At 41.4% G+C, this 26,639-nt stretch overlaps 1 protein-coding gene across 4 annotated transcripts in view; it reads left to right on the top strand.

Moving 5' to 3' along the window:
- KCNC1 (potassium voltage-gated channel subfamily C member 1) overlaps nucleotides 1–24,951 on the top strand; it is a 151,066-nt gene extending 126,115 nt beyond the window's left edge. Inside the window, exons 2-5 of one of the 4 annotated variants that reach the window (XM_065403606.1) lie at nucleotides 1,557–2,512; nucleotides 11,083–11,101; nucleotides 22,010–22,079; nucleotides 24,073–24,209. In XM_065403606.1, coding sequence (XP_065259678.1) covers nucleotides 1,557–2,512; nucleotides 11,083–11,101; nucleotides 22,010–22,079; nucleotides 24,073–24,209 — 1,182 coding nt within the window. Of the gene's footprint in view, nucleotides 1–1,556; nucleotides 2,513–11,082; nucleotides 11,102–21,890; nucleotides 22,080–24,072; nucleotides 24,210–24,886 lie in introns of those variants that run through there. The other 3 variants (XM_065403605.1, XM_065403604.1, XM_065403608.1) reach the window with 3 other exon arrangements.
- Nucleotides 24,952–26,639: the final 1,688 nt, after the last annotated feature.

Here is a 26,639-nt window from a genome sequence, read left to right as displayed (position 1 = left end):
GATACTATTTTTAACAGGTATATTCCTTTGGCAGCTATTTCTTTTAGCTGACCCTGTGGTATTGGCTAGGTATCCAATAAACAAAATAAACCAACCCCGTTGAACTCCTATTTTGATTACATTGCTTGATAAAAGTAATACAAGGACATTACATTTTCTTTGGATAGCTCTTAAATTAATACAGTTGCATATGTCCTTTAGGCCAGGCACAGTTGAAAGTATCCTGTGTGTCTTGCTTAGTCAAGGGGTCACTACATGTAGACACCTTGAACTTGAGGAAGACAGATCTCCAGGGTGAAGATCACAGAGATGCTTCCATTACTGACATACAAAGAACATTATTAGATTAATACAGATTCTTGGGGTAGGGAAAGGGTGTTTTGTTTTGATTTATTTAATTGCTAAATCAAAATGCCATCTAGGGATTAGGCAGAGAAAATGGAGTTATTGAGAGCTGTACATTTTGGGTCTCATCCTCTACTCAGTTACACTGGCATAAATCAGGAGTAAGTCCAGTGATAAATCTGGGGTAAGTGAGAGCAAAAGTGGATCAAACAAATATTCAAACTCTCCTGTGGCCTTGGGAGGATGTTCCCACCTTCACTGTGACATGATTAAACAAGAAATAATGTAGCAGCTTGGAAAAAATTAATCTGGTTTTCGAATGCATGCTCACATTCTGATGGGAAACAAGGTAATGGACCAGATCCTTAGCCAATGTAACTGGACGCCACTCCCCTGAAGCCAATGAAACTGTGCCAATTCATACCAGCTGAGAATATGGCCCTATATTTCTCTCTCTTTCTGGGAAAGGTTTGAAAAAGATGGCTGAGGGGTTTAATGGTGAAGAATCTTACAATAGTAGGTGTTAGTGTGACTTGTGGCCAGTCCTCTGCATGTTTTGCTGGCTCTGGTGAGGCCATGACTTTTCAACACAAACCAATGGAACTTTGCTGCCCATCATTCTGTAATATCAGATACTGCCCTCTTCTGGGGACCTGCAGAAGCCACCATTAATGTCAACATTTATTAGCAGCTACCACAAAGTGAGATCTGGAATGCCACAATTCCTCCTTAAACTTAGAATAGGAAATAACTGTTACACCTCACACAAAAGACAGTGGTAACTGTTAATAAATGCTGACTTTTTTATGGCAGCCATTGTGCATCTTGCACTTTAGAGCAAGTGGATTCTGAGAGCTAGTGGGTCTTTTCCATCAGTAACTTCAGCAGGCACTGAGACACAATTCAGGAAGGCATCCCTATTTGGGGCAGCATTTAAGCATGTGCTTAACTTTAAGTTCTATTGAAGTCCATGAGACTTAAGCACATGCTTAAATGTAAGCATTTGCTTAAGTGCTTTAAGGAATCAGAGCCTGAGTGCGTGATTGTCTTTGCAGCTGAAGCATGATGCCTTAAATCCACAGGCAGAAAGCACTACAGCTGTTAACATCTTCAGTTGTAATAATCCAACAGTTTTCTGTGTGTGTTTCAGAAACAAATCCCTTGTACTTTATCTACCGTTTAACATTTCTCTTGTGACTTTCCTTCAACAGTACGTGGCATTCGCCTCCCTCTTCTTCATTCTGGTTTCCATCACCACCTTCTGCCTCGAGACCCATGAGAGATTTAACCCCATCGTGAACAAAACAGAGACTGAATTCATTGGCAATGACACCCACGTGCGACACTACAGGGAAGCGGAGACCGAAGCCTTTCTGACCTACATCGAAGGCGTCTGTGTGGTCTGGTTTACATTTGAGTTCCTGATGAGAATCACTTTCTGCCCAAACAAGGTGGAATTTATCAAAAACTCTTTGAACATCATTGACTTTGTGGCCATTCTGCCTTTCTATTTGGAGGTTGGACTCAGTGGCCTGTCTTCCAAAGCTGCTAAGGATGTCCTGGGCTTCCTACGAGTAGTCCGGTTTGTGCGAATTCTGCGAATTTTCAAGCTGACCCGCCACTTTGTGGGGCTGCGGGTCCTGGGACATACTCTCCGTGCCAGCACAAATGAATTCTTGCTGCTCATCATATTCTTGGCATTGGGCGTCTTAATCTTTGCCACGATGATCTACTATGCCGAGAGAATAGGTGCTAAACCCAATGATCCTAGTGCCAGTAATCATACACACTTTAAAAATATCCCCATCGGCTTTTGGTGGGCTGTTGTCACCATGACTACCCTGGGCTATGGAGACATGTATCCTCAGACTTGGTCAGGCATGCTGGTGGGGGCTCTCTGTGCTCTTGCAGGTGTGCTGACCATTGCCATGCCTGTCCCCGTCATTGTGAACAATTTCGGAATGTATTACTCCTTAGCTATGGCTAAGCAGAAGCTACCAAAGAAAAAAAAGAAGCATATCCCGAGGCCACCCCAGCTGGGATCCCCCAATTATTGTAAATCTGTCGTAAACTCTCCACACCACAGTACTCAGAGCGACACATGCCCACTGGCCCAAGAAGAAATTTTAGAAATTAACAGAGCAGGTAGGAAACCTCTTAGAGGAATGTCCATCTGACCTTTAACCTCCATACCTTGTAGAGATTTAAGATTCAGTCAGACTGCTTTCTTAGAGCAATGGGTAGCACATTTATCCATTATAGTCCCACCACCACACATTGAATATCATGTGTGAAGTCTAGGTTGCGGGGACAAATGGCGCAGGGGAGGCTGCTCAGCAAAATTAAGGATGAGATCATACTCCAGGAGCCTTAACTTTGGTCCTGGTCAAGGGAATACATGGTTCAAGATATTTTTGAAGAGCAATTACATCTAGTGGAAATTTTTTTTAGCATTCTACAGCCATGTTGCTGGACTCTATAGTGCATCACGGAGGCACCTGAGAGCGGAATGCTTCCTAGCAGAACAGGAGCTGAGTACGCAGCTCTTACAGAGATTTCTGACACAACGGGGTCAGAATTTGAAAAAGCCAGATGTTTTTTAATTTTTTCCCAGCTGTGACCTTTCAGCTGTTTTTAAATGGCAGGTATTGTGCATCTGATTAAAGAAACGAGGTGCCTACTAAGTTGGAGGGACGACTACACCAACATGCATATTCACAAGGCAATCCCATCTCTTTCAGATGATTAACTGCAAAGTAGAACGATAGCTTAAATTCTTGACACTAACACAAAATGACTCACTAGGAGACAAATATAGATGTAAGGATGTTAACTCCATAGCATGCAAACCAACCCATTCTATATTACACTAGAGCTTAGCATTTAGAGTTATGAAGAGTTTTGAACTACAGTAGCTAAAACATATTTGCTCCTCATGAAAGCATGGGTTGATGATCTACAGCTCTTTCAACCTTTTAGTAGTAAAGGTTGACTGGAAAAGGGATAATACTGGTCGTTTTTGGCAGATTTGTACTAAACAGTAATGAGTGATAATCTCACAACAAGGTAGTCTTATTTTTTAATTATATGGATTCATGGCAGCAATAGGAGAAAACCCCAATGAGAGTAACATTATAATTTCATACTAATTCCATTTGGGAAGAAATACTAGTCACCATGGAATATATTATAATATCCCATGGCTAGTGGTTAATTATGGGACTATCTCAGTTTTATGAGAATCATCACATATCACATAAAGTTACAGGGCTCCAATCTGACGATTCAACCCCATAATCTACTCTACCCGTGGAATATCATCTATTTATTTACTGTGTGGAAACAGTAAACTCAAAGTAAATCACACTTAAAATAACACCATAACCATTTTGATAGAGGTTCCAGCTCAGTTGTACAGTGTGCATTCTTCAGCCTGTTACAAAATACTTCCCTCAGCGTGTATTGTGTTACATAAAACAGGTCACTAATAGAGTGATTCTGACTGAGCTTTAGTCACAAAGAGGCATTTTGAAAGAACTAGCTTTCACCTATGATGGTCTTGTGTTCTTATCATTTTTTACTTTGAAGAAAATTCTGATTTGTCTCTCCTCGTGGGTGAGATATTGTCTCTTCATCTCATAGCCATGCATGTTGATGTCATTGAAAGAAGCACAAAGGAAGTGAGACCTTCCTTTGTGTGTGAATTCTACGATGCCAGTGCTAATTTCTGAAAGGTGGGAGGTAGTGGAAGTTGACTTTGGTTTGGTTTTTTTTCCTTTTGTGCAACTATGTAAAATCCATTTAGATGGTAAAGAGCTTTCATTTTTTCTTTTCTGTTTTAAAACTCTCCCATTGCATCAGGTCAACCACAATTCATGCAATAGACTGTCTCTTTACTATTTTACCCTTCATGCACACGTACGGTTTTATCTGTCCATTCCCCTCAGGTTGCAAATGCTTATCACAAAGTCATCTCCAGGCAAGGAAGTAACTTCCTCATAAGTAGATGCTTTGTGGCTCTATAAATCAGGAGGAAAAGAGGGCGCTCACAAAATGGTGGGTCACATCTGAATGTCACTCCAGCTACCCAGTTGTTATGTGGGCAGGGAGACACCAGACTCGGAGTGGTTTAGTGGAGAGCTAGAGAATGACTTCTTACCCAGAAGTCCCTTGCTTTAAGTTCCTCCAACAACATATCCTGGTCCTTGAACTTTTGAGGACTTGGGGCCCAAGAACTCTGCGAGTTCAATTCAACTCCACACCGGTATCCTGAGAATACGTGTAACTTTGGTTCAATGTGGAACTGTTTTGGTTCAATGTGGAACAGCTCTAATGTCAGCTGTTGCTACAGTACATATGAAGTACTGATAATGACAGCAAATTATCCATTTCTGCAATAATTGATTAAAAGAGTCTATTTATTTATATATATATATATACATATATATATATATATTTCAACAGCCCTATAACACACTTGTACTTCAACTGATGGAGATGGGCTCCGTAACCATGTTACTGGAGTTCTGATTCTGATCGCCACTATGCACCACTGATTGCAAAAATATTAGCCTTATATTTTAGCTTCCTATAAAGGAAAAGGTGTATGTGTGTGAGAGACAAAGAAAGAAAATCATAAATCAGATCAGAGGCGCACTGTTAAAAACAAGCTCTGCACAGCCTTGTCTCCCCATCAGAAAGACCAGTGCATTAATCCATCTTGATACTCACTTTCTAGAGTAATCATGTACTCCTAGGTACTGTACTGTGTGTGAAACTTAGCAAGAGCCTCAGCATTCCGTGGAAATCCATAATGTGCAAGTAATGAATGTTCTACATACTGTAAAACCTTTGGATTAGTCACACTGCCTAGTTACAGACAACCGATTAACTGTGATTAACTTGGAACCCAAAATAGATTATTTAGAGCTCTAGCAAGAGATCCACCCCAATTCAAATATTTTCCCTTCAATTTTTATCTGTTAAACTCCAATACAGTTTCATAGCACTTTGTAGGAGATACAAGACAAATAACATGTACCTCTAGCACATTCTTTAAAATATAGCCTGTTTAGTTGCTTATGATTGAGACATCAAGTACAGTTATGTCTGCTATTTTTATAGCAATGTGATAAAAATTCACAAGATGGTGAAACGGGGGAAATGGTCCCACCTGTTACAGTAGCACTCTACAGAACAGTGCCCTCTTATTGGCAGATTCAGAAGTATGCAGTGGACCAAATGCTGTTCTCAGTCTTGTGCATGCAACACACTGAAGTCAACAGAATTCTGAGCGCCAGATTCTGATACCTTTAATCAGGCTGACCCTGAAAGCAGAAGTTAGCCCCTAATCTATGACTCTGAATAGCTCCTTTGTGTGATGACATGGCTTTCTGGCCATTCATAGTCTGGGACTCCATCGTTCACACAGGGGGGGTCTTAAGTGGAAACTAGAACTGGTCAGAACATTTCAAAAATGTTAAGAAAAATGAGGGGGCAATTGTGAACATGCCATTATTTCTCCTCCCATTTTCTGCCCTGCTCTACTGGAAGTGCTACTGATGTAGATAAGAGCTGAGCTATGCAATAGAGTCTCTCCTAGGAAATGCCCGGTGACAGAACATACACATGTTGGGTTAATCATTTACACATCCAGGCAGTGATTCTCCACTGGACCTAAGCTCAGGAATGTCAGGGAGGGTGCTGCCAAGGAACCACTCATGGCTCCTTGATTCTCAGCTGTCTGGCTGTGGCTTAAATTAAATCATCGGGGGGAGGAGCTTTAACTGATGCCACTAATGCAAGGTGGCTCTAAACCAGTGACAAACTGGTCACAGCAGAGCTTTGCTCTGCCACACTTCCCCTCCTGGCAACAACTCACCATTTCCCTGTCTCTCCTCTCCCTTATGTTTGGCAGGGAGGAGGCAGCTTCTGGGGCAGGTGGTGTGAAGCCATGGCAGCAGCTTGAAGCTGGCAGTGATTCCCCCTGTGCAAGGGGAATTCCCCAGGGACAATCTCTGGTCACTTTAAATTCACTTTCTGCCACTTACGTAGGGATCTCGGCAGATTGGAGAATTGGACCCAAAATGATACAAAGGAGTAAATTTCACCCATGACTAGCTTGACTGTAAAACTACTTGAGACCCAGACTTGATATATGCTATATACTCTATAGGCCTAGTTGCCTATGCCTTTAAAACAAGCATAAGCCTTTCAAGGCCCTGACCCCACCAAATAAGATTCTGTTGCTATTTACTATTTGTATTGCAGTATGACCTAGCGGCCACTGTCAAGATCAGGGACCCAATGAGAAAGAAAGAGATAATCCTCTACCCCAAAGACTTACAGTCAAACTGACCAAGAAAGGCAAAGGGTGGGTAGAAGGAAGTATTATCTTCATTTTACATAGTGGTATTTGGGAGAACATGAGATTAAGGTGACTTATCCAAGGCCATGCAGGAAGTCTGTATCAGAGTTGGAGACTGAGCTGAGATGGCCTGAGTCCCAGAAGCCTGCCCCTAACAACAACAAAAAGACAATTAACAACAAATAGTAATAATAATAGTAGTAATCCCTTGCACTTGTATATCATCCAAGGATCTCAAAATGCTTTGCAAGCATTAGGTCTCCTAACTAGAGCTGCATGAAAATCAAGTGAACCCAAATCTGAAAACAGAAATCAACCTAAACTGTTCAGCTTTACCGGGATTGTGCCCAAAGCCACATTCTACCCCACAACGACACAAAACTCAGCCCAAGATCACAAACATCTGCAAAACAGGCCCAAGTTTCAGGTTGGTGACAAAGCCTCAAAATAGGCAAAACAAATCTCCAAACTACTTGGTCTGGGGTTTTGTTATGAAAATTTCACATGAATCTCCTCATCCTCACCCCAGTGTGCCCGCCCAAAAGATGTGCTGGCTTTATGGTTATGTCCTACAGTATCCGTAGGAAGAGGTGGATGATGCTGTTTGCCAATCTATAACAGTGGGTCTGGAATATTAATAGAATCCATAACTCCACTTGATGTCTGTAACATCGCCTGCACTTTGATGCCACAAATCAGCTGCACTCAGACGGAAACAGAGAATGACCAGAGTTAAGCACCTAAAGAAAAGGAGATGGGTGATTTTTGTTCCCTCACACGCGAAAGGATCTACCCAAACCTTTTCTCTATATTAGGAGTTCCTATACATACACGTAATTTGAAGGGAGACATTGCAGGTGCTTTGACGCTGCTGCAGAACCCTGAGATAAGGATTCCCTCCACCCTGAGTGCTCAGCACACTGCCTTTATTTGAGCTATGGTCTAGATAGAGCGTATCCCTGGGTGTATGTATTGTGCACTCTGGGCGACTTCCTTGCAGAATTGTAAACAATGAAGGCTGAATTCTCCACTCAAGGCAGATCTTGGGAAACCAGGCTGTTGCTGAGAGCAGTGTCGGGGAAAGGATCACAAGGAAATCCAGGGCTGGAGAGGAACAAAATAAACCAACACTCCATAGCTAGTGCATCACCTTTACATCTGCAGTAGCCTTTGCAGTTGTTATGCTCTGTTGCTGAGAGGGAGAATGACCAGTACCCATCCCCAAACTCTCCCACTCTCTGCATGGGATGGGACAAGACTTGACCCTAAGAATTTTTTATTTAATTGTAACATATCAAGAGAGAGCTGATCTCCATTTATAAATATGATTTGGGGCTCCCTTTGGGTTCAGATTCATTTTTATCAGTGGAAACACTGTCTAGAAAAGTTGAACTAGGCTTAATTTCTTCTCCCCCCCCCAAATAAACCAAATAACCTGCACTCAAAAAACATACTGCCTCTGATTTTCAGGAGTGCAGAGGTCCCACAACTCCAGCTGGAGTTAATGAGAGTTGCAGGTACTGAGTGGTTCTGAAAATCAGGTGTCTTGTCCACTAGTTGCAGTTTGTGATCGTAAGCAGGTTTTATGCAACCTACACTGCACATTTGGAAGATACAAGTGCAATGAATTTGTGGCCGTATACATACCCATACATATCATGATGGTCCACTAAACAACAGGTTTGCAACAAGGGGAATAGAACATTCCACTCAAAATACCACTCGAGATAAAGAAGAATCTCAATTGACTGTAGTAGCGTTGCTGTTTCTATCCTTGCTGTAGGCTAGCCACTAGATAATACATAACCACAAAGAACTGAGCAGTTCTCATTCACCCCCCAGCAGAAGGCAGTGGTGCTTATATATCCTAGATCAGTGATTTTCAACCCATGGTCTGCAGACCCATGGGGATCCACAGACTATGTCTAAGATTTCCAAAGGAGTCCGCACCTCCATTCAAAAAATTTTAGCGGTCTGTCAATGAAAAAAGGTTGAAAACTACTGCCCTAGATAGACTATTACATTGGGCCTGAGTCACAAAGGTATAAGTGGGAAAAGGTCCCCCCCACACACTTCATTTTTGAATTGTAAATGGCCTTTCTAGTCTTTAAAATTCAAACACCATTTAATAATTCCTAATCCCAAATATCAAAATTTGAATATTTATAGAAAAACAGTGCAATAATGATCACCTTGGTGTCACCCAAGATTTAACCCTGGGCCTCCAGCTACAGCATAAGCTCCTACAGCTTGAGATAAAAAGACTAAGTCCTCATGGCTGGCACCCGTCATGGTCTCATGTCTCCTGTAGGTCATGCACAGAGGCGGTTCTGTAATATCCCTTGAACAGTGGATTCCAATAGCACCTCCTAAACATTTCATTGGGCAATTATCCACCTGTGGTCTGGCTTCCTGTAGTAGCAATAGAACTACGGTATTGTTCTAATTCAGAAGTTTAATTAATATAAATGTCATCAATCCATTAAAATTTGAAAGAAACTTAGGGAATTGTGAATGGAATATTGGTCTCCTAAGCCATGGTTCAGGTCAGGGGGACAGTGGCTGAAAGTTTTTACCATCAAATGGCTGTTAGGAGGCTTATGTGAAACAAGATGGTTGTCTCAGTCCAAGCTGTAATGGAGAAGGTGTGGCCAAAGCCCCAAGCCACCGGGACCCTTCCTGGCAGACCTAGCTGAGTGGTCAAGTATTGAATAGGAATGGAAGTGGAACTACCCTCTCACCCCTAAAGTGGAGTCTGTAAATCAGATAGGAAAGAAATATGGGGAAGTCTCCTCTACCTTGCTTGTGCTGTACCTTTTCTATGGTTAAAGAGAGGACTTCTGTTTTCAGAGTAGTCAGCTGGGCACTTTTCACATGTACATCATGTACTACATCACTACATCATTCACATGTACTACATGTGAAACCAAAAAATAGCTCCCCCATTATCTCTTAGGTGGCTTCAGCCTTTGCTCTCTGGAAATAAACTGGGTCAGATCTTCAGCTAGTGTAACTTGATATAGCTCCTTTTGGAGCTACACCTACTGGGGGGAAAACACCCCATTGAGGTTGGCAAATAAGTATTATATCCCTTCAACAGATGGGAAAACTGAGACAAAGACATCTAATTCTCAGGTCATTAAACCCACTTTGTGCCAGTCCTCCAGCACAAAGCAGCCTTAAACCTGGCAGATCCAGCTCCTTAAATACTCCCTCACACTAGGGGGAGCCTCCAATGGCACAGGCCTGCCCTAGCAGCTCCTACATCATTCACTAGTGCAGGTGGTGTTACTGGGAGGGAAAGGGTTGAGCATCCCTCCATCTAACTGATCCCCAGTGGCTGGAATTGCCATTCTGGGTCATGGGAAGCCAGATGTAAAATAGAGCAGCTTTTACTTCTGAGCCCTGTTTGGCTGGAGCAGAGGCGTTAAATGATTTGCCCACTGCCACGGAAAGAATTGGTAACAGAGATGGGACTAGAACTCAGGCACCTAATGCTATGCTTAGCCAACTACACCACAACCCTCTTACTTTATACCTGATTTAGACTCCATCCAAGCTTTCTCTGTTTGTTACTTCTAAGAAGATTTGCTTTTACAAAACAAGCACAGACCAGAAGTAACCAGTAGTTTACCCATTTCTGCTCTCATTGTTCTTTGCATTCATCCATGCTCCATACCCTACAGATCATCATACTGTATTCTTTATTTTTCAAATCTAAACTAGATCCACAATTTGGTGCTCTAAGATCTTAAGGGAGATGAACTTTACCTAGCGAGGAACCAATACCTGGCTCACCAGACTGAGCTTATATGTTGCACCATTCCCAAATACATGACCTACCCTAAGGATCCACTGCAGTCTATGGAATCACTAGGATTTTAATTTGACTCACAAAAGTACAGGATCAGTGTACAGAATTGGCGGACCATCTCTAGCAGGGACTGCGATGTACCTCTTTGGAAGGCAGCACTTCCAGGAGCAACACCTCTCACCATTGCATTATACACCTTTCCCATGGTCTCTTCAGAGCAAGAAGCACTTGATCTAGTCATGCTCCTGTACCTACTCCCTGTCTCCAAACTATCAACAGACAGGAAGCCAATATGCTGTCACCTCACTTCAGGAAGTAACGCCTCTTGAAGGTGATATTCTCTGACAGTGATGTCACAATGTTGGCCAATCAGGGTTGTCTGAGGCGGTCACCTTATTCACTGAAGTACCTTTATTGGGGGACAACCTTACCTGGAGGGACCCATTTCAACATGGTGGTGAGTAAATATTCAGAGGTAGGTCGGGTTTGAGGAGCATCTGGGAATTTGTCTAGTATACTAAATTTCTGCTGTAGAGGAGACAAATTCTGCTTTCAGCTCTACCAACGTAAAGTCTGTTGGTGTGACATCTACTCAAGAATACTTCAGAATAAGTTTTAAAATATACAGTAAAATAATATTCAGGTGTTTGTTAAAGATAACTACATCTGACTCTATACAAAGCATGAAAATCTTGGGGTAGCTAAAATTAAATTGAGTTGCTGTGTAGGAACAAATGAATTCTTTTACATGTTCTTCACATTTTCTCTTTCTCTTTTCTCTCTCTCTCGTTCTGTTTGTTAACATTTACTTGTTATTACTGTATGTTGCTTGCAACTTGTGTATGTTACAGACTGTCACATTTTATTCTGTGAAGTTTTTCTCCAATCCCCATCAACCTGAGCTCCATATTGGGCAGCAGAGGAGATTACAATACTGTTCTTTAAATGCAAAACGACAAGGAATGTTACAGACTATAGGTAACTCCATTGAGGTTGTCACACAAGGTATTAATGCAAAGAGTAAGTACATGATGCAAGAAAGCACTATCTAGCTAATGTGCTATTTCTTTCAGATAGTCTGCATGGAAAACAATTAATTTTCATTGCTCTCCAGCAGAAAATGTCCCAAACCTATTGGCTTAGAGACCTGCTGTTTTAAAAATCAGTGATTCCCATCTTAGCACATCATAGTTCATTTTCAAAGTCTCAAACCCACACTCTCTGTGCTGTACTTCCATCCATACCCTCCAAGCCATCATTTCATTGTCAATTGCTTGTGGCTTATTATATCTTCTCCATCATTCTTTTTATAATCTAATGTAGTTATATCCCTTGCACTTTGAGGGCCTGATTTAGCAATGACAAAAACAAACCTCTGTGCCTGCGATCCATGTTTCTGAATCCTACCCAAGGGTCTGGAGCCCATAAAAAAATATTTTATTTTTGTAGCCTAGCATGGTCTAGAGTGGAAGTCAAATGGATATTTTGTTGAATCAGGTCCTGGCTGAGGCTTTTGGTTGCCACCTGCATGTTATTTGTGGGGTCTGGACGGGAATGATAAAAAGAGGCTGAGAGGTATTTTTGTGTTTTTTTTCTAGAGAAACGGTATTAGGTTTATTGCTTCTAATCTCACTCTTAGTTGCAAGTGAGATATATTTTATTTCAAATTCACAATTGCCCAGACACTAAAGCAGCAAGGTTGTATTTTTATCAATTCATAATTTATTCCCATAACTCCTTATTCTATGGCATGCTCTGACCCTCCCTGTGGGGAAACACAGAAGAGTGCACCGGCAGAAGGGAGGGGCATGGCAAAACAGACAATTCCACCAATCAGAGATAGTGGGTTTCTCAGGTGCTCAGCAGCTCCCAGGATTTGGTCCTACATTTTTACTGGTCTCTACAATCTCCTTTGGAACTTGGATTGATCACTTTTACACAAAAAAGTGTCGTTTCTTAATAGTTCAGCACAGGCAATGAGAGGAGGATGGGAGGTAAAGTTGGCTTCAAGTCACCATTTACGTTTTCCCTAGTGTGGGGATGCCTAAAGGTTTGCCTAGCCCCCACCATAAGCTACAGCAGTCTCAGGGCTGCTTGAATTTGCAATCAACTGCCTAAATGACCGCGTGGCTGAGAATAGCCAGAGCACGGCAATTCTCCAACCACACCCTCTCCTTCCTGGCCATGCCCCCAATGCTGGTGGCTGCTGGGGATGTGTCAGAGTCATTACAGCCAGGGAATCCTCCTACACCAGGGGTGTTCCCTGCTGGACATATCCATCCTCTCTATAAATACATCAGAGGGATAAATACCAGGGAGAGAGGGGAGTTCTTTAAGTTAAGCGCCAATATGGATACAGGAACAAATGGATATAAACTGGCCATCCACAAGTTTAGGCTTGAAATTAAACAAAGGTTTCTAACCATCAGAGGAGTGAAGTTCTGGAATAGCCTTCTAAGGGAAGCAGTGGGAGCAAAAAACCTGTCTTTCAGACTGAGCTTGAGATGTTCAGGGAGGAAAGGGTATGATGAGACTGCCTATAATAGCATGTAGCCTGTGACTGTTAGCAACATAGACCTCCAGTGGCCGGTGATGGGATATTAGATGGGGAGGGCTCGGAGTTACTACAGAAGATTCTTTCCCAGGTGTCTGGCTGGTGGGTCTTGCCCACATGCTCAGGGTCTAACATGGTCAGTGGTTCTCAACCTATTTACCATTGTAGGCCTCATCCAATATTACCTGTATAGATCTGAGGATGTCACATGGGCCACAGCTCTGTGCTGATTGGGCCACAAGTGGCCTGCGAGCCGCAGGTTGAGAACCACTGGAACAGATTGCCACATTTTGAGGTCAGGAAGGAATTTTTCCCAAGGTCAGATTGGCACAGACCCTAGTGGTTTTTCATCTTCCTCTGCAGCATGGGGCATGAGTCACTTACGGGTTTAAACAAGTGTAAATGGTGAATTCCCTATAATTTGAAGTCTTTAAACCATGATTTGGGGACTTCAGCAACTCAGCCAGAGGTTTGGGATCTATTACGAGAGTGGGTGGGTGACTTTCTGTGGCCTGCGGGGTGCAGGAGATCAGATTAGACTATCACGATGGTCCCTTCTGACCTTAGCGCCTATGAGTCTATTGTGGCCTTTTTACACTACCAGAATGGTGTAAAGGGGGGCCATAAAGTAACAGTCAGGCCATAGATGTTCAGTGTAATGGTCCCTCCTCCAGTCATAGCATTTCAATTAGATTTACCTTCTCTGATGCAACAGTGCGAAGAGGCTAAATGCCGAGCAGCTGCTTCAGCAATGGAGATTATAGGCAGTGTTCATCTAAAAGATACTGTATGTTGGGAGTAGTGCAAAGCGTCAGGAGCTGAAGATCAGCACGCTTGCCAGAACTGAGATCCAAAAGAGCGTTAGTAAGTGTTTGAGTGCATCCCTTGTGGGACCATTCACAGGCTATACCCATGTCTGCGTGGTGCCCCCCTTGAAGTCAAGGCTATCAAAACCCTGCAGTGTTCTGGGCAAGTTGGGATTCACCAACTGAACCCCACAGGTTTGGTTTGCAAGGGCTGGAAGATTTGCTTGGAGGTTTCAGTTAGACTGGACACCCTCAACAAGCAGATCTTCATCTTCCAAGTAACTAGTATCTTCCCAGCATTAGCCCTTCCCTATAATCAGTCATTTCTTCCCCCTCCCCTCCCCATCACCGCATCCAGACCCAAGACCCCTTTTCTTACCTTGATATAGGGCAATGTCTTGCTGCTTCCCCTTCTGGGGCCAAGAGGACCCCTCTGCTGCACCTCTGGGTCTTTGTGGGGTGCCAAGCAGCTGCTCCTTCAGCAGGCTTTGGTCTTTGAGGAGTAGATGTGCGTACAGAGGATCACTGTCCCCTTCAATCCTTGAACAAGGGCAGGATATGCTGCTCCCTTCTCCAGTAGTTTTGTGCGAGCTGAAGAAACAGCCCTATGTCTCCTGGTACCTGGCTCTCTAATCTAGGCCTAATGAGGCCCCAGACACTTTAGCATAATAGTAAGGGAGCCCTGGCGATGCTCATGCCCTGGGAGAGACAACCCATAAATCTACCATGCAGGATTTCCTTGGCTATCATGCTAAGAATTATGGGAGCATATCTCAGCCCCATTTCAGTTGAAGTGGCCCATTCACATTGCACCACAGGTCATGAAGGTGGCACCCTTTGCCTGGCAGTTAAATCCTATAAGGGTTGGAGAAGGCAACAACCCACAGTGAGTGCCCTTTCAATCCACCCAACCCCACAGCCTCTGCTATTAGGGAAAGTGGCCACTTCACAGCTCTGAAGACAGGAAAAGGAGGGAGCCACCCAATCCCCACAAAACCCCCCTACACCTCCTGAAGTAGCATTTCAGATAAGAATGGTTCTGTTGGTTCTTATTGGGTAGTTGTTGGGGGCATGGAGAAGTTTGGCAAGAGGAAAAGAGACTTTGTTTGGGCTTCACAAATGCAGGAACCATCTCTGCATATGTTTGCCTGCATTCAGAAGCACAGAGTGAGGCTCATGGATGCACTGATACATTGAGATCTGTGAACAATTGGATCCAGGGTTCAGATCAAGTAGGTCTGAGGCTCAATGCAAATGTTTCTCACAGCTCTAACTCAAGCACAAGCCAACAATGGCAGCGAAGTCAAAGTGGCAGCCCATGAACCTCTGTTTATAGCTCATGCCATTGGGAAGGAGGAGAGCCCACAGACTGGGTATGGCCAGTCTCCATTATAATCCTCTTCCTGCATGGGCAGCACTCAAAGCACAACAGTAGAGACACCACACACAGAGGAGAGGAGCGTTGTGTTTTGGCTGGACTGTCAGCCTTGCCTTTGAGTTTCCTGGCAGCTTTTATTAGTATGTATCATTATCCTTCTATTTTGAAATCTAATTTTTGTCTGGAAAAGTCCTTGGCATTTTAATGGCAGTTTCCTAAAGGGGGTGAGGGGTGGGATGAAGAAATTTAAAACAAGGATCCCAATAAGGTAATGATGAAACAAACTACTTATCTGGGAGATTTGCTGGTGTTTCTCCCCATATCTAAGACAGCTGAGTATTGAGGACTTTTAAAAGCTTGTGTCATTAAATAAGCATTTGAAGGCAGTTTAGTCCTAGGAATGGGGCACTGGACTAGGATTATTCCTGAGACTCACCAGTTGTGTTACATTGGGCAGGTCACTACACCTCTCTGCACCTTCGTTTCCTGATGGGGGAAATGGGGGTCATCACACTTGCTTTCCTTTGTAAAGCAGTTGGAGATCTAGAGAAGAAACCTCTCTATAGGCCTGGTCCAAAGCCCACTGAAGCCAATGGAAAGACTCCCAGAACAAGCCCTAGAAGAGCTAAGCACTATGAATTATACCATGATTCAGTTAATAGTCCTAGCATATCCATTATCTGATAGAAAGAGCTTCTTTGGTGCTCTTGTATTCCCATAGTAATACAGCATTTTGTTAGATATCTTAATCTGGGGGTATATCATGCTACAGATTTTTATAAAGAACAAAATCTAAGTGGCATTCTATGTAAAACAATGTTTTTATTGCAGTAATGCTCTAGGAGCCCCAGTCATAGACCGGGGGCCCAATGTGCTAGGTTCTGTACAAATGCAGAACACCTTTTTGGTCCCTGCTCCAAAAAGCTTACAATCTAACACGAGACAACAGGCAGAATATGGTTCCCTGGTATTGCATTCCTCCCTGAAACCAAGCATCTTTCCTTGAAAAGGTCACTACAATTTCCTTGGCTTCAGGTTTTATTATTAACATGAAACCCGATTCTGCTCCCATTGAAATCCACAGGAGTTTTGCAATTGGCTTTAATGGGAACAAGACCAGGAGCATAAAAACTGGCCCCATTTTGCCCAAAGGTTTACTAATATTTAGGAACTATTTGACAAACCTTGGTCCTGTTTGGAGAGAATTAGGGCAATTTGAAAATATTGCCCCCTATGTCGCCCATGTCACATCTCCAGTTCCGTCAGTGGAGATGACCTACTACTATCAGGACTTAAGCTGGCCCACAAAGCCTACAGTGCACATTCCAGTTAACTGTGAAGTCATTTTGCATCCTTCACATACAATTTTTTTTTAAAAAAACTTAAATGGATGGAAAAAATAATTTGACGTAGGCTGATATTGCCAAGTTTAGCCTAATGCACATTTTTGGAACAAATATGTATCCAAAAATATAAAACAGAAATGATGCTACAGGCATCACTCCCATCACTTGAACGGTGCAGGATCAAGCCCTAATTCGTTTAGTTGCCTTACAGTAAAATCACAGTCCACTTTATACTTTTAAAGTAAAGTGTGTACTTAAAGTAAATGCTGGAAGTGACATTTGGGCCAAGTTTAGTTGTACACTTAAGCTCTGATCCAACGCTCACCAAAGTCAATGGCAAGACTGCAGTTGACTTCAGTTGACTTTGGATCAGCCACTTACTCCTCACTTACTCTTCACTCCCAGTGAAGACAGTGGGAGGTTTGAGTATTAAGTTATGTATAGATTGGGCTGAAATTTAAATTGCTGCATGTAAATCCATTACTGATATCTACACTATCTAAAAAAATATATGACAATTCAGTCCCCCATTCACAGAAATAGAAATCTACTTCCCTCCACAGTCATTTCTGTCCATGACATCCCTTTCTCCCAAATATAGGCCAAATTGTCATCTGTGATCAGCACTGCAATTTTAATTACCACAGTGCAGATCTCAATGGCATAGCCTACATGTCTCGTGTGTAGCACTGCCATTGACATCAACACAAGTACTATGGGTGGAACAGGTTTCAGAATACACAGAGAGATCCGTAGCTCAGATTGCAGAAGAATGATTTGCCCACAGTTCCTTATCTTTAGGAACCTCCTGAAATGGAAAGAAAACACTAAAGTGGCTATTATTCAACAATGTGCATTTATAAATCATTAAATGCTCCAAGAGTAGCAATCGGGGATACAGGGTCAGAGGCAGCCTGAAACCAGGTGGGATGTATGGGTGTCACTGAAGCCATTATAGGTTCAGTCTCATATGGGAAGGTCTATGACCTCTGAAAACTCTTGTAACATTTGAGTAAATTTAATGCTAATGAAAGCAAGAAACTAACTATGCTTAATTGTATCACATATACTGTGGGCAGTTTTTGTACACGTTTCCTGGCATAGCTTTGCCATGCACCTCAATCTTAGTTTTCAATACCTCTTCCATTGAGTTCTTGAGCAGAGATGTAGGGATGATTTCATGACATGAACAACCAGGAATGGGAGTGATGCTCTCAAATTCATTTTCACTTGTGACCTGAGCTGGAGGCAAGGCCACAGCCTAATACCATGAGGCATGAGTTTTCTGTATGCTTTGGGAGTGCTGTCTTTCAGATGAGATGTAGTGCCAAGGTTGTGACTATTTGTGCTCATTGACAATCTCGTATTGTTTTTGGAAACAGTAGGATATTAACTCCAATGTCTCAGCCAAATGCCAACTTGAGTAATTATGCCTAAATTCTCTCTGTAACTACAATTGGATGAGGCATGCTTCACTTCCTGGCTGTGGTGTGTGCTGTTAAATAGTGACGTGTTATACCCAGGACGTAGCTGCATTTTAGTGGTGGATGTAGTGCTCCATGAGTTTAGTTTGCATTTCAGCTTGTACTTGCAGAGTGCTTTAGAGTGTTTGAGGGTGCTATCTAAATGATTGCTTATTATTAGATACGAGTCTGAGCCACACAGTTCTGATCTGGAGAAGGATACAAACTTTCCTAATGTTCAGATACACAGTTTTGGTTCAGGACCATCTCTAATAATTAATATAATAAGAACATAAGAATGGCCGTACTGGGTCAGACCAAAGGTCCATCTAGCCCAGTATCCTGTCTAACAACAGTGGCCAATGCCAGGTGCCCCAGAGGGAGTGAACCCAACAGGCAATGATCAAGTGATCTTTCTCCTGCCACCCATCTCCACCCTCTGACAAACAGAGGCTAGGGACACCCTTCCTTACCTATCCTGGCTAATATCCATTAACGGACTTAACCTCCATGAAAGTATCCAGTTCTCTTTTAAACGCTGTTATAGTCCTAGCCTTCACAACCTCCTCAGGCAAGGAGTTCCACAAGTTGACTGTGCGCTGTGTGAAGAACTGCCTTTTATTTGTTTTAAACCTGCTGCCCATTAATTTCATTTGGTGGCCCCTAGTTCTTGTATTATGGGAACAAGTAAATAACTTTTCCTTATTTACTTTCTCTACATCACTCATAATTTTATATAACTCTATCATATCCCCCCTTAGTCTCCTCTTTTCCAAGCTGAAAAGTCCTAGCCTCTTTAATCTCTCCTCATATGGGACCCGTTCCAAACCCCTAATCATTTTAGTTGCCCTTCTCTGAACCTTTTCTAATGCCAGTATATCTTTTTTGAGATGAGGAGACCACATCTGTATGCAGTATTCAAGATGTGGGCGTACCATGGATTTATATAAGGGCAATAAGATACTCTCCGTCTTATTTTCTATCCCCTTTTTAATGATTCCTAACATCCTGTTTGCTTTTTTGACCGCCTCTGCACACTGCGTGGACGTCTTCAGTGAACTATCCATGACGACTCCAAGATCTTTTTCCTGATTCGTTGTAGCTAAATTAGCCCCCATCATATTGTATGTATAGTTGGGGTTATTTCTTCCAATGTGCATTACTTTACATTTATCCACATTAAATTTCATTTGCCATTTTGTTGCCCAATCACTTAGTTTTTGAGATCTTTTTGAAGTTCTTCAGTCTGCTTTGGTCTTAACTATCTTGAGCAGTTTAGTATAATCTGCAAACTTTGCCACCTCAGTGTTTACCCCTTTCTCCAGATCATTTATGAAAAAGTTGAATAGGATTGGTCCTAGGACTGACCCTTGGGGGACACGACTAGTTACCCCTCTCCATTCTGAGAATTTACCGTTAATTCCTACCCTTTGTTCCCTGTCTTTTAACCAGTTCTCAATCCATGAAAGGACCTTCCCTCTTATCCCATGACAACTTAATTTACATAAGAGACTTTGGTGAGGGACCTTGTCAAAGACTTTCTGGAAATCTAAGTACACTATGTCCACTGGATCCCCCTTGTCCACATGTTTGTTTGACCGATTCAAAGAGCTCTAATAGATTAGTAAGACGTGATTTCCCTTTACAGAAACCAAGTTGACTTTTGCCCAACAATTTATGTTCTTCTATGTGTCTGACCATTTTATTCTTTAATCTAATTTTATTCTAATTTAATCTAAGCCCCAATGCAGCAATGAGCTCCACACTGAAAACAGTGGGGCTCTGTGCAGGTGTAGCTGTCCCCCCTGCACTTGACTCATTGTAGCATCAGGGCCTTATCCTGTAGCTGTGAAGGCTAGTACACTAACCCACTGCATTGCTGATCCCCTTAAGGAATAGCAAAGTTCACAGTATATATCAGTGTGAGTTTTAAAGAAGCAGCTCAGTATCATGTGATGTCATGGTTATGAAGGTAATTGTGTGGCTTTTGTGCAAAGTAAACAGGAGCATGAAATATACGTATATTATTCACACACAGGAATTGCAATCAACCTATGCCCCGAAACTTCAGAAACCTGTTCAAATTAGTCATCATTAATTTCAGAAACTATCTTTTGCTTCTGTTAGTGCGTCTGATGTATTAATAAGCCTAGTTGGTCAAAAAACAAACAAAAAACCCTACCACTACCATATTCTATGGGGAAATGAACTGATCACTTCTGCAGGAAGGAAAAAAAGGTACCAGTAGGAGGGTTGCAAAATGGAGTTGATTATGTGGGGAAACACTTTATCTGCTTGGGGGGAAAATCAAGACATGAAATGCAATTAGCATGTATGTACATAAACAGTGTACATACCATACAATAGTATGCATACCATACATATATGTCTATATCTGTGCGGATCATTTTATATGGTAATGAGAAGAGTGCTATATTCTCAAAAAGCCCTTACATATTATTTATCCATCATGCCCTTCTGAAACTATTGCTCTGGAAGGTTTGCTCATCCTATTTAATGCATTCTCTCTTTTTAGGGTTTCTATGTAGGCTTGGATTTATTTTCTTACTTGGCCTCAGCGCCACTGAAAAATATATGTCAAAATTGCACAGGGTTTGGATCAAGTCGGCAGGTGTTTTTGGAAAGGGGGTTGAAATAAAGCTTATCGGTGCATTGTCCCTTTCATTAAGAACTGTAGGATCACCTGCAGTGTGCGCCCTACAGTATCTAAATAATAAGCATTGTGCAACCGAGGTTTAGAATGCTGCAAATTTCTGAATTGTACCCACTCAATTAAGCACATAGCTTAGCTCTTGTGTACGGGTTATATTTTGACTGTTTTCCCCTCCTTTTAGCTGAAATGTCCCTATTGAACTGTGCCATATTTTGAGTATATGCTCAATATACTAATTTGCACTTTGAAAACATTTTACAAATCTTGTAAGAGCACTTTAAATTGTTTTATGACTGTGAAGCAAATCACATACAGAAAATATTCCATTCTCAGTCTATCTTCACGGGGACATGTGGAGTAAAGTGGACAAATTTAATGACACATTTTCATTATTTGCAGTCAGAGGGTAAATGTTACTTAATTTATTTTCAAAATCCATGGGCTGCTGTATTGTTTTTCATCTGTAGCATCCTCTGCTGGCATTGCATAAACTGCATATGTCACAGAATAAAACATCAGAGAGTGGATTGTTTTTTAAAATCCATGTTCTGCTGTCACATTCCCATACATGATGTATGCTGTGCATCCGTCTAAATGTGTACTACCATTCTGTGTATTTGAAAATATAAGCAAAACAAAGCAAACTGTTCAAACTTTGGGGATCTTTTGCCCACGTAATATTGTACAAAGATATAAATCTGCATGAATAGAATTTACTCAACTACTACAATGCAACTCACCATTAACTGCCTCTCTCCAAAGTTCTATGCGTTTCAGTAGTTTTCATGAGACACAGGTCATTCATATGCCATCTTATGTCATGCTAAACATAATCCAGTTTCTAACTGCAGTCTTCTGCTCACAGGACTAGGAACCAATGCAAAGCAGTTTCTGAAACTGCCCCATATATGTGGAAGTACCATAGGTTGCTGTTCTATCTAATGAGATAACATTTCGTTTCTCCTTCCACTTAACATATTTTATTTTATGTTGGTGCAGTGTACAACGCCACTGTATCTAGGACAAATGTGCTACCTTTTAAGCATCACCATGCTACTCCTTAGCTGTGATCCCGAACCTACAGATTTAACTCTGATAAACAGTTCTTAGTGTTTCAATAGCCTTCTGCTTATATGTTTGAAGATTCGAAACTGAATGGTGAGGTGGCCAAGGCGGCGCTGGCAAATGAAGACTGTCCCCACATAGACCAGGCTATAACGCCTGATGAGGGCCTGCCCTTTACCCGCTCTGGCACTCGGGAGAGATATGGACCCTGCTTCCTCTTATCAACCGGGGAATATCCCTGCCCGCCTGATGGAGGAATAAGAAAGGGTATGTAGCTGAGGTCCTGTAACCACATAGTTAGTGACCTTGTTTAAAAAAAAAAGAGAAAAAGTCATCTACTAGTTATCATGGACTAGTGGGCTTGGTTTAGATATGCACTAAAATAACAACCTGATGTCTGCATTTTGAGTTTTTAATCTATTTCTTTGGGAGAGGAAAGCTGCTAGAGCTACCATGTGCAACTGCAGTTTAGTCTTCCATGTTAGCTAGCTCAGTGAGCTTCAGCGCCCAGTATTCTGCAATGTCCTTAAAAGATTTCATCCTCCAAAGACACATCGATTAATATTTATGACAGCAGTGAAGGCTGCCCATTTGGAAGACTCGTAGATTGCAATGTGCTGTGAATGGCAAACACTTGGTGGGCAAAAATAAATAAATGCCCCAGCAAATACCAAGAACCACAAAGTGATTATTCAGCTGCGTTTATACAGCACTTCAGTTAATTTCTTTGTCACGCCTAGCTGTATAATTGAACACAGAGAGAGCTTCATATGGGAGCATTTGTTAGCATAGACCTGTTTTATGACTGGAAAGTAATCTAACTAAAATTGGTTTCCTCTGGTAAACTAATATTTACCATAATTAATTTTTGAAATCCTGACTGCTCCCAGAAGTAATTTAGTTTTACTTAGATAATGATCAGAATCATCCATATATTCAGCAACATTAGGTCCTAAAATAACAAACAAACAAAAAAGACTTCCTGTAATTTTTTTTTATGATAGACTAAATCTTGCCCAAATGGTTTAATCCAAGAAAAGCAAGCAAACCAAAAATGCAGATATCTTTAAGTGCATAAAATTAGAACTACATATGTGCATAAAAGTTAATTGGTAGTGGTTAATTTCACTAAGAGTTATCTATCATTGAAGCAGTGTCCATCACTGGTGTACTGTATAGAGTATATAATATATTCAGTATTTTAAAAAAATGCAAAGATTCTATTATGTAAACCATACCATGGGTATGGGTTTTAGAATTCCCATGTGCCATTGTATGATGGACAACAGTCTATAGTACATGCCAGTTATAGATAGTGTATGTAATTATAATTTCTAGGTTTATCATTAACAAAGATATAGTTGGACCACTGCACTTTCATATGAAAGTATCTCTGCTAAAATTTACCTTTGTAGCAAAGTGTTTTACCTGATTCTGTATTGGATAAGCACTGGCCATTTTCATTCAGCCTGAGCCAGTTTTGGTTGCTTCAGTGAATCAGGAGAATGCTCCAAATGGCACACCTTTTGGTATGAGGAATGTATAGTTCTCATGATGCACTGCAACATGAAGCAGGCTCTCTCTACTGAATGAAACAGAGGCCGGTTGGCTAAAGAGTAACAAATGTCAGCATATTGTTGGCCTGTTGGAAACACGTTGAGAGCATCTTAATTGTTGTTCCAACTGAATTTCATCCATAGTTTGTGCAACTATGTGTGTATACTAGCTGAGGTTGTTTTTGTGCATGTCTGGAAAAGGATGGGAGTGGGGGGGAAAGGGGAAATTGAATGCATGCAAACTATTTTTTTAAAATGCGGTGAGCAAATGAGTAGTATCTCTATAGCAACGGAACAAATACTGTTTTTTTTTAAAGCTACGAGTCACCTTAATTTTTGCCTGAGGTCCAAATACATGAGTCAGTGGGGGAAAGTGCAATTGAGTTTACACTGAAAAGAAACAGAAAAATCCCTCCACTTGACTTCCGCCCCTCCCCCCAGTTGTTTTAAGACAGAACTATGACACTGCCTACATTATTATACAGTCTGCCCATTCCGGAGAAACCATTCTGCTTCCTCCCCTCACCCCCATTTTTTTAACTTCCTCTTACTTACATGGCCTTCTGAACCACGTTGCAAGCGATACTACTCTCAGCATGTCAATGCATGAGGATGCTACTTAACTGGCCACAATGTTGACCTCATTCTTAGCCCATTCTGTTGTTGATCCAATGCTGTACTTTGCATTTTTCTTTTAAATGAAGGTTACGAAATGTCACGGAGCCTTAACAGCATAGCTGGCATAAGCGGAAAAGCGATAGGATTATCCTCAGTGTCTGCGCCCTACAGCTCTCCTAGCCCAGTGAGACGTTCTTGGTCTCCCATCCCATCTATTTTGTAGCATGGATCAGTAGCAGAGAATGGTCTAAAAAGCTTTATTTACAATTAGCCTATGCTATGTTTCATATAATCCAGGTCACTAAGTCTGAAGATGTCATGTCTCACAGTAGCACCTCCTGGGCATGGTGTTACTACTGACATTTGGTGACAACACCCTTAAATAGTATAAAGATGACACTAGGTGGGCATTAAATAGTACTGGTGGGCCATATGCTGCATGGTATTGGTACATAGGATGAAGGGTGGATGCACCAGATAATTTCTTTAATGGTCCACCATGCTGGTATGTGCTTATCTTGGCTAACGGTGAATCCACTGGCTCTTGTGGAATGGGTTAGGCATTTAGTCAATGCTGAAACGTGCCAACGATTGAAGATTTTGATTTTCTCAGGATATATTTGAGCCATAGGAACCCTGCAGGAGTTTGAGGAAACAAGCACACTAGGATGAAACTTTGCATGGGCGCCTATTATAAGTTGAAAGCAATACTCAGATACACTGTAGAGAGGTCTCAGTCTGGCTGACTGCATGGGAAAAAAATCCTGTTGAAGAAGAATATGGCTGCCTCTGCATGTAGCTACTCTACCTTTTCCTCCTTCCTTTAACACTAAAATGCCAAGCTTGATTTGAAAAGCGCAGGAAAGAAGCTCAAGTATTGATTGTATTCTTTACATGCAGATCTTTGCAAAGAAAGTCCTGTCATTGCTAAATATATGCCAACAGAGGCAGTCAGAGTGACTTGACAAGGCGAGATGGAGATGAACATTGATGGCTAATAAACATCTGTGTGGAACTGTGCAGGCATAGAAGACCTCCTCATTTGGACAAAGTAAACTCGCTCCATGCAGGTTTTAAGGATGATTCTATGTGGTTTCAGAGTTGTACTAGAGATGCAGGCTTTTTCTACGGCCAAAATGTAACAAAACTGTAGAAGATCTCTTCTTCCTTTCTTTTTTGTTTTGTTCATAGCATGAATTGCATGAAGTAAACAAAAACTGCAATTGTATGATTAACTTTAAGGGGAAAAAAAGAAAGTTATATATTTTCTTTGAAAGCTCTTTACTTTTACATACATTGTTGTAGCCAAAATGTAAAACATTATAAAACTGTACATTTCTTTGCTATGGATTGCTTCTTTTTGTATACAAGATACAGAGTAATGGTTTTAAAAAGTGCAATCAGGCAGTCATCGGTCATATTGACCATGCCTTCATAACTCATCACACTGACATGGAAATCAAGAACTTTTAATTCAACTAGAATTGTGTAAATTTAGGAAACTCCTTTTTTTCCTGTCTGTTTTCGTTGGCATGCTTGTGACACATGGGACCTTTCTTTGGACCTGATGGTAACAGCTGGTCTAGATTTAATTTCCAGCTCTGGTTATGTTGTATTTTATTGATGTATAGATCCAACGTGAAGACCCTTCATAACAAATTGTTCATATTAAGTAATCAGTATGGATTTGAAACAAAAAAAAGTGTTATTTTAAAACTGAGACTTATAGTACAAAAATCAGGAGAATACTCAAGTATAAACTTGTCTCAAAGTTTAAGAAACAAGACAACAGCATTGTATGCAATTTAGTACTTCTGAGTAAAATGCATGCACAATGTTATGCAAAACAATTCTAGCATGAAATAAATTTTGTATCATGGTTTCAGTGCCTGCTGTACAGTGTAAAGCAGAATTATTTTCTGAAGTGATCAGGGGTTTCCAGAGACTTGCTTCTGAAATCTTGAATAAATATATAGTGTTCCCAACAGAAATGCTGGAGAGAAGCTTGGTATTGGTTTGATTCTAAAATGGTAATTTTGGTTAGTGGATAACAAATGAAGCCTGCAAACACTTGATACAACCAATGTCTGAAGTTTTCACAGCACTAGTAAATATTACCAGGGAAGATAAAATCTAGAATTATTTAGGTATCTCTTCATCTCCCCCCAAATAATAAAAGTTTGTCTTTTTAGTAGATGAAGTGAATTCAGTTTTTCTTACTTCTGTGAGTCTGTCTTAACTTGTTCTTCACTGAGCCCTAATAATCCACCAGCTCTGAAACTTTGCATGAGGTCCAGAGCTAAGCTACTGCAGGTGCCTGAGTTATGTCTTAGCTGCCAGATATAAAGGGCACCAGCAGGAATTCAGGAAAGTAATGACATTGTACTTCATTTCAGATTCCACAAATAAAATGTATGGATTATTTGCCAGGACCCTTCTAGTAGCTTGAACATTTCTGGCAAAGTATTTCTTTAAGAGTTCCCCTTTTGTCATCATATCAGACAATTTAATACACTTGGCAGCATTCGAGCCAGAAGGCAAGAAGGCATCTGGGACTGCTAAGGGAAATGAAAAAGAAAAGAAACAGAATCTGAGAGGAATTATGAATAAAAAAAAATCAAGGAAGATGCACCAAAGGGTCTGGTAAGTGAAA

The sequence above is a fragment of the Emys orbicularis genome, chromosome 4 (assembly GCF_028017835.1).
Source record: "Emys orbicularis isolate rEmyOrb1 chromosome 4, rEmyOrb1.hap1, whole genome shotgun sequence".
NCBI classification, from domain to species: Eukaryota; Metazoa; Chordata; order Testudines; family Emydidae; genus Emys; species Emys orbicularis.
This window is presented reverse-complemented; position numbering and strand designations above follow the sequence as displayed.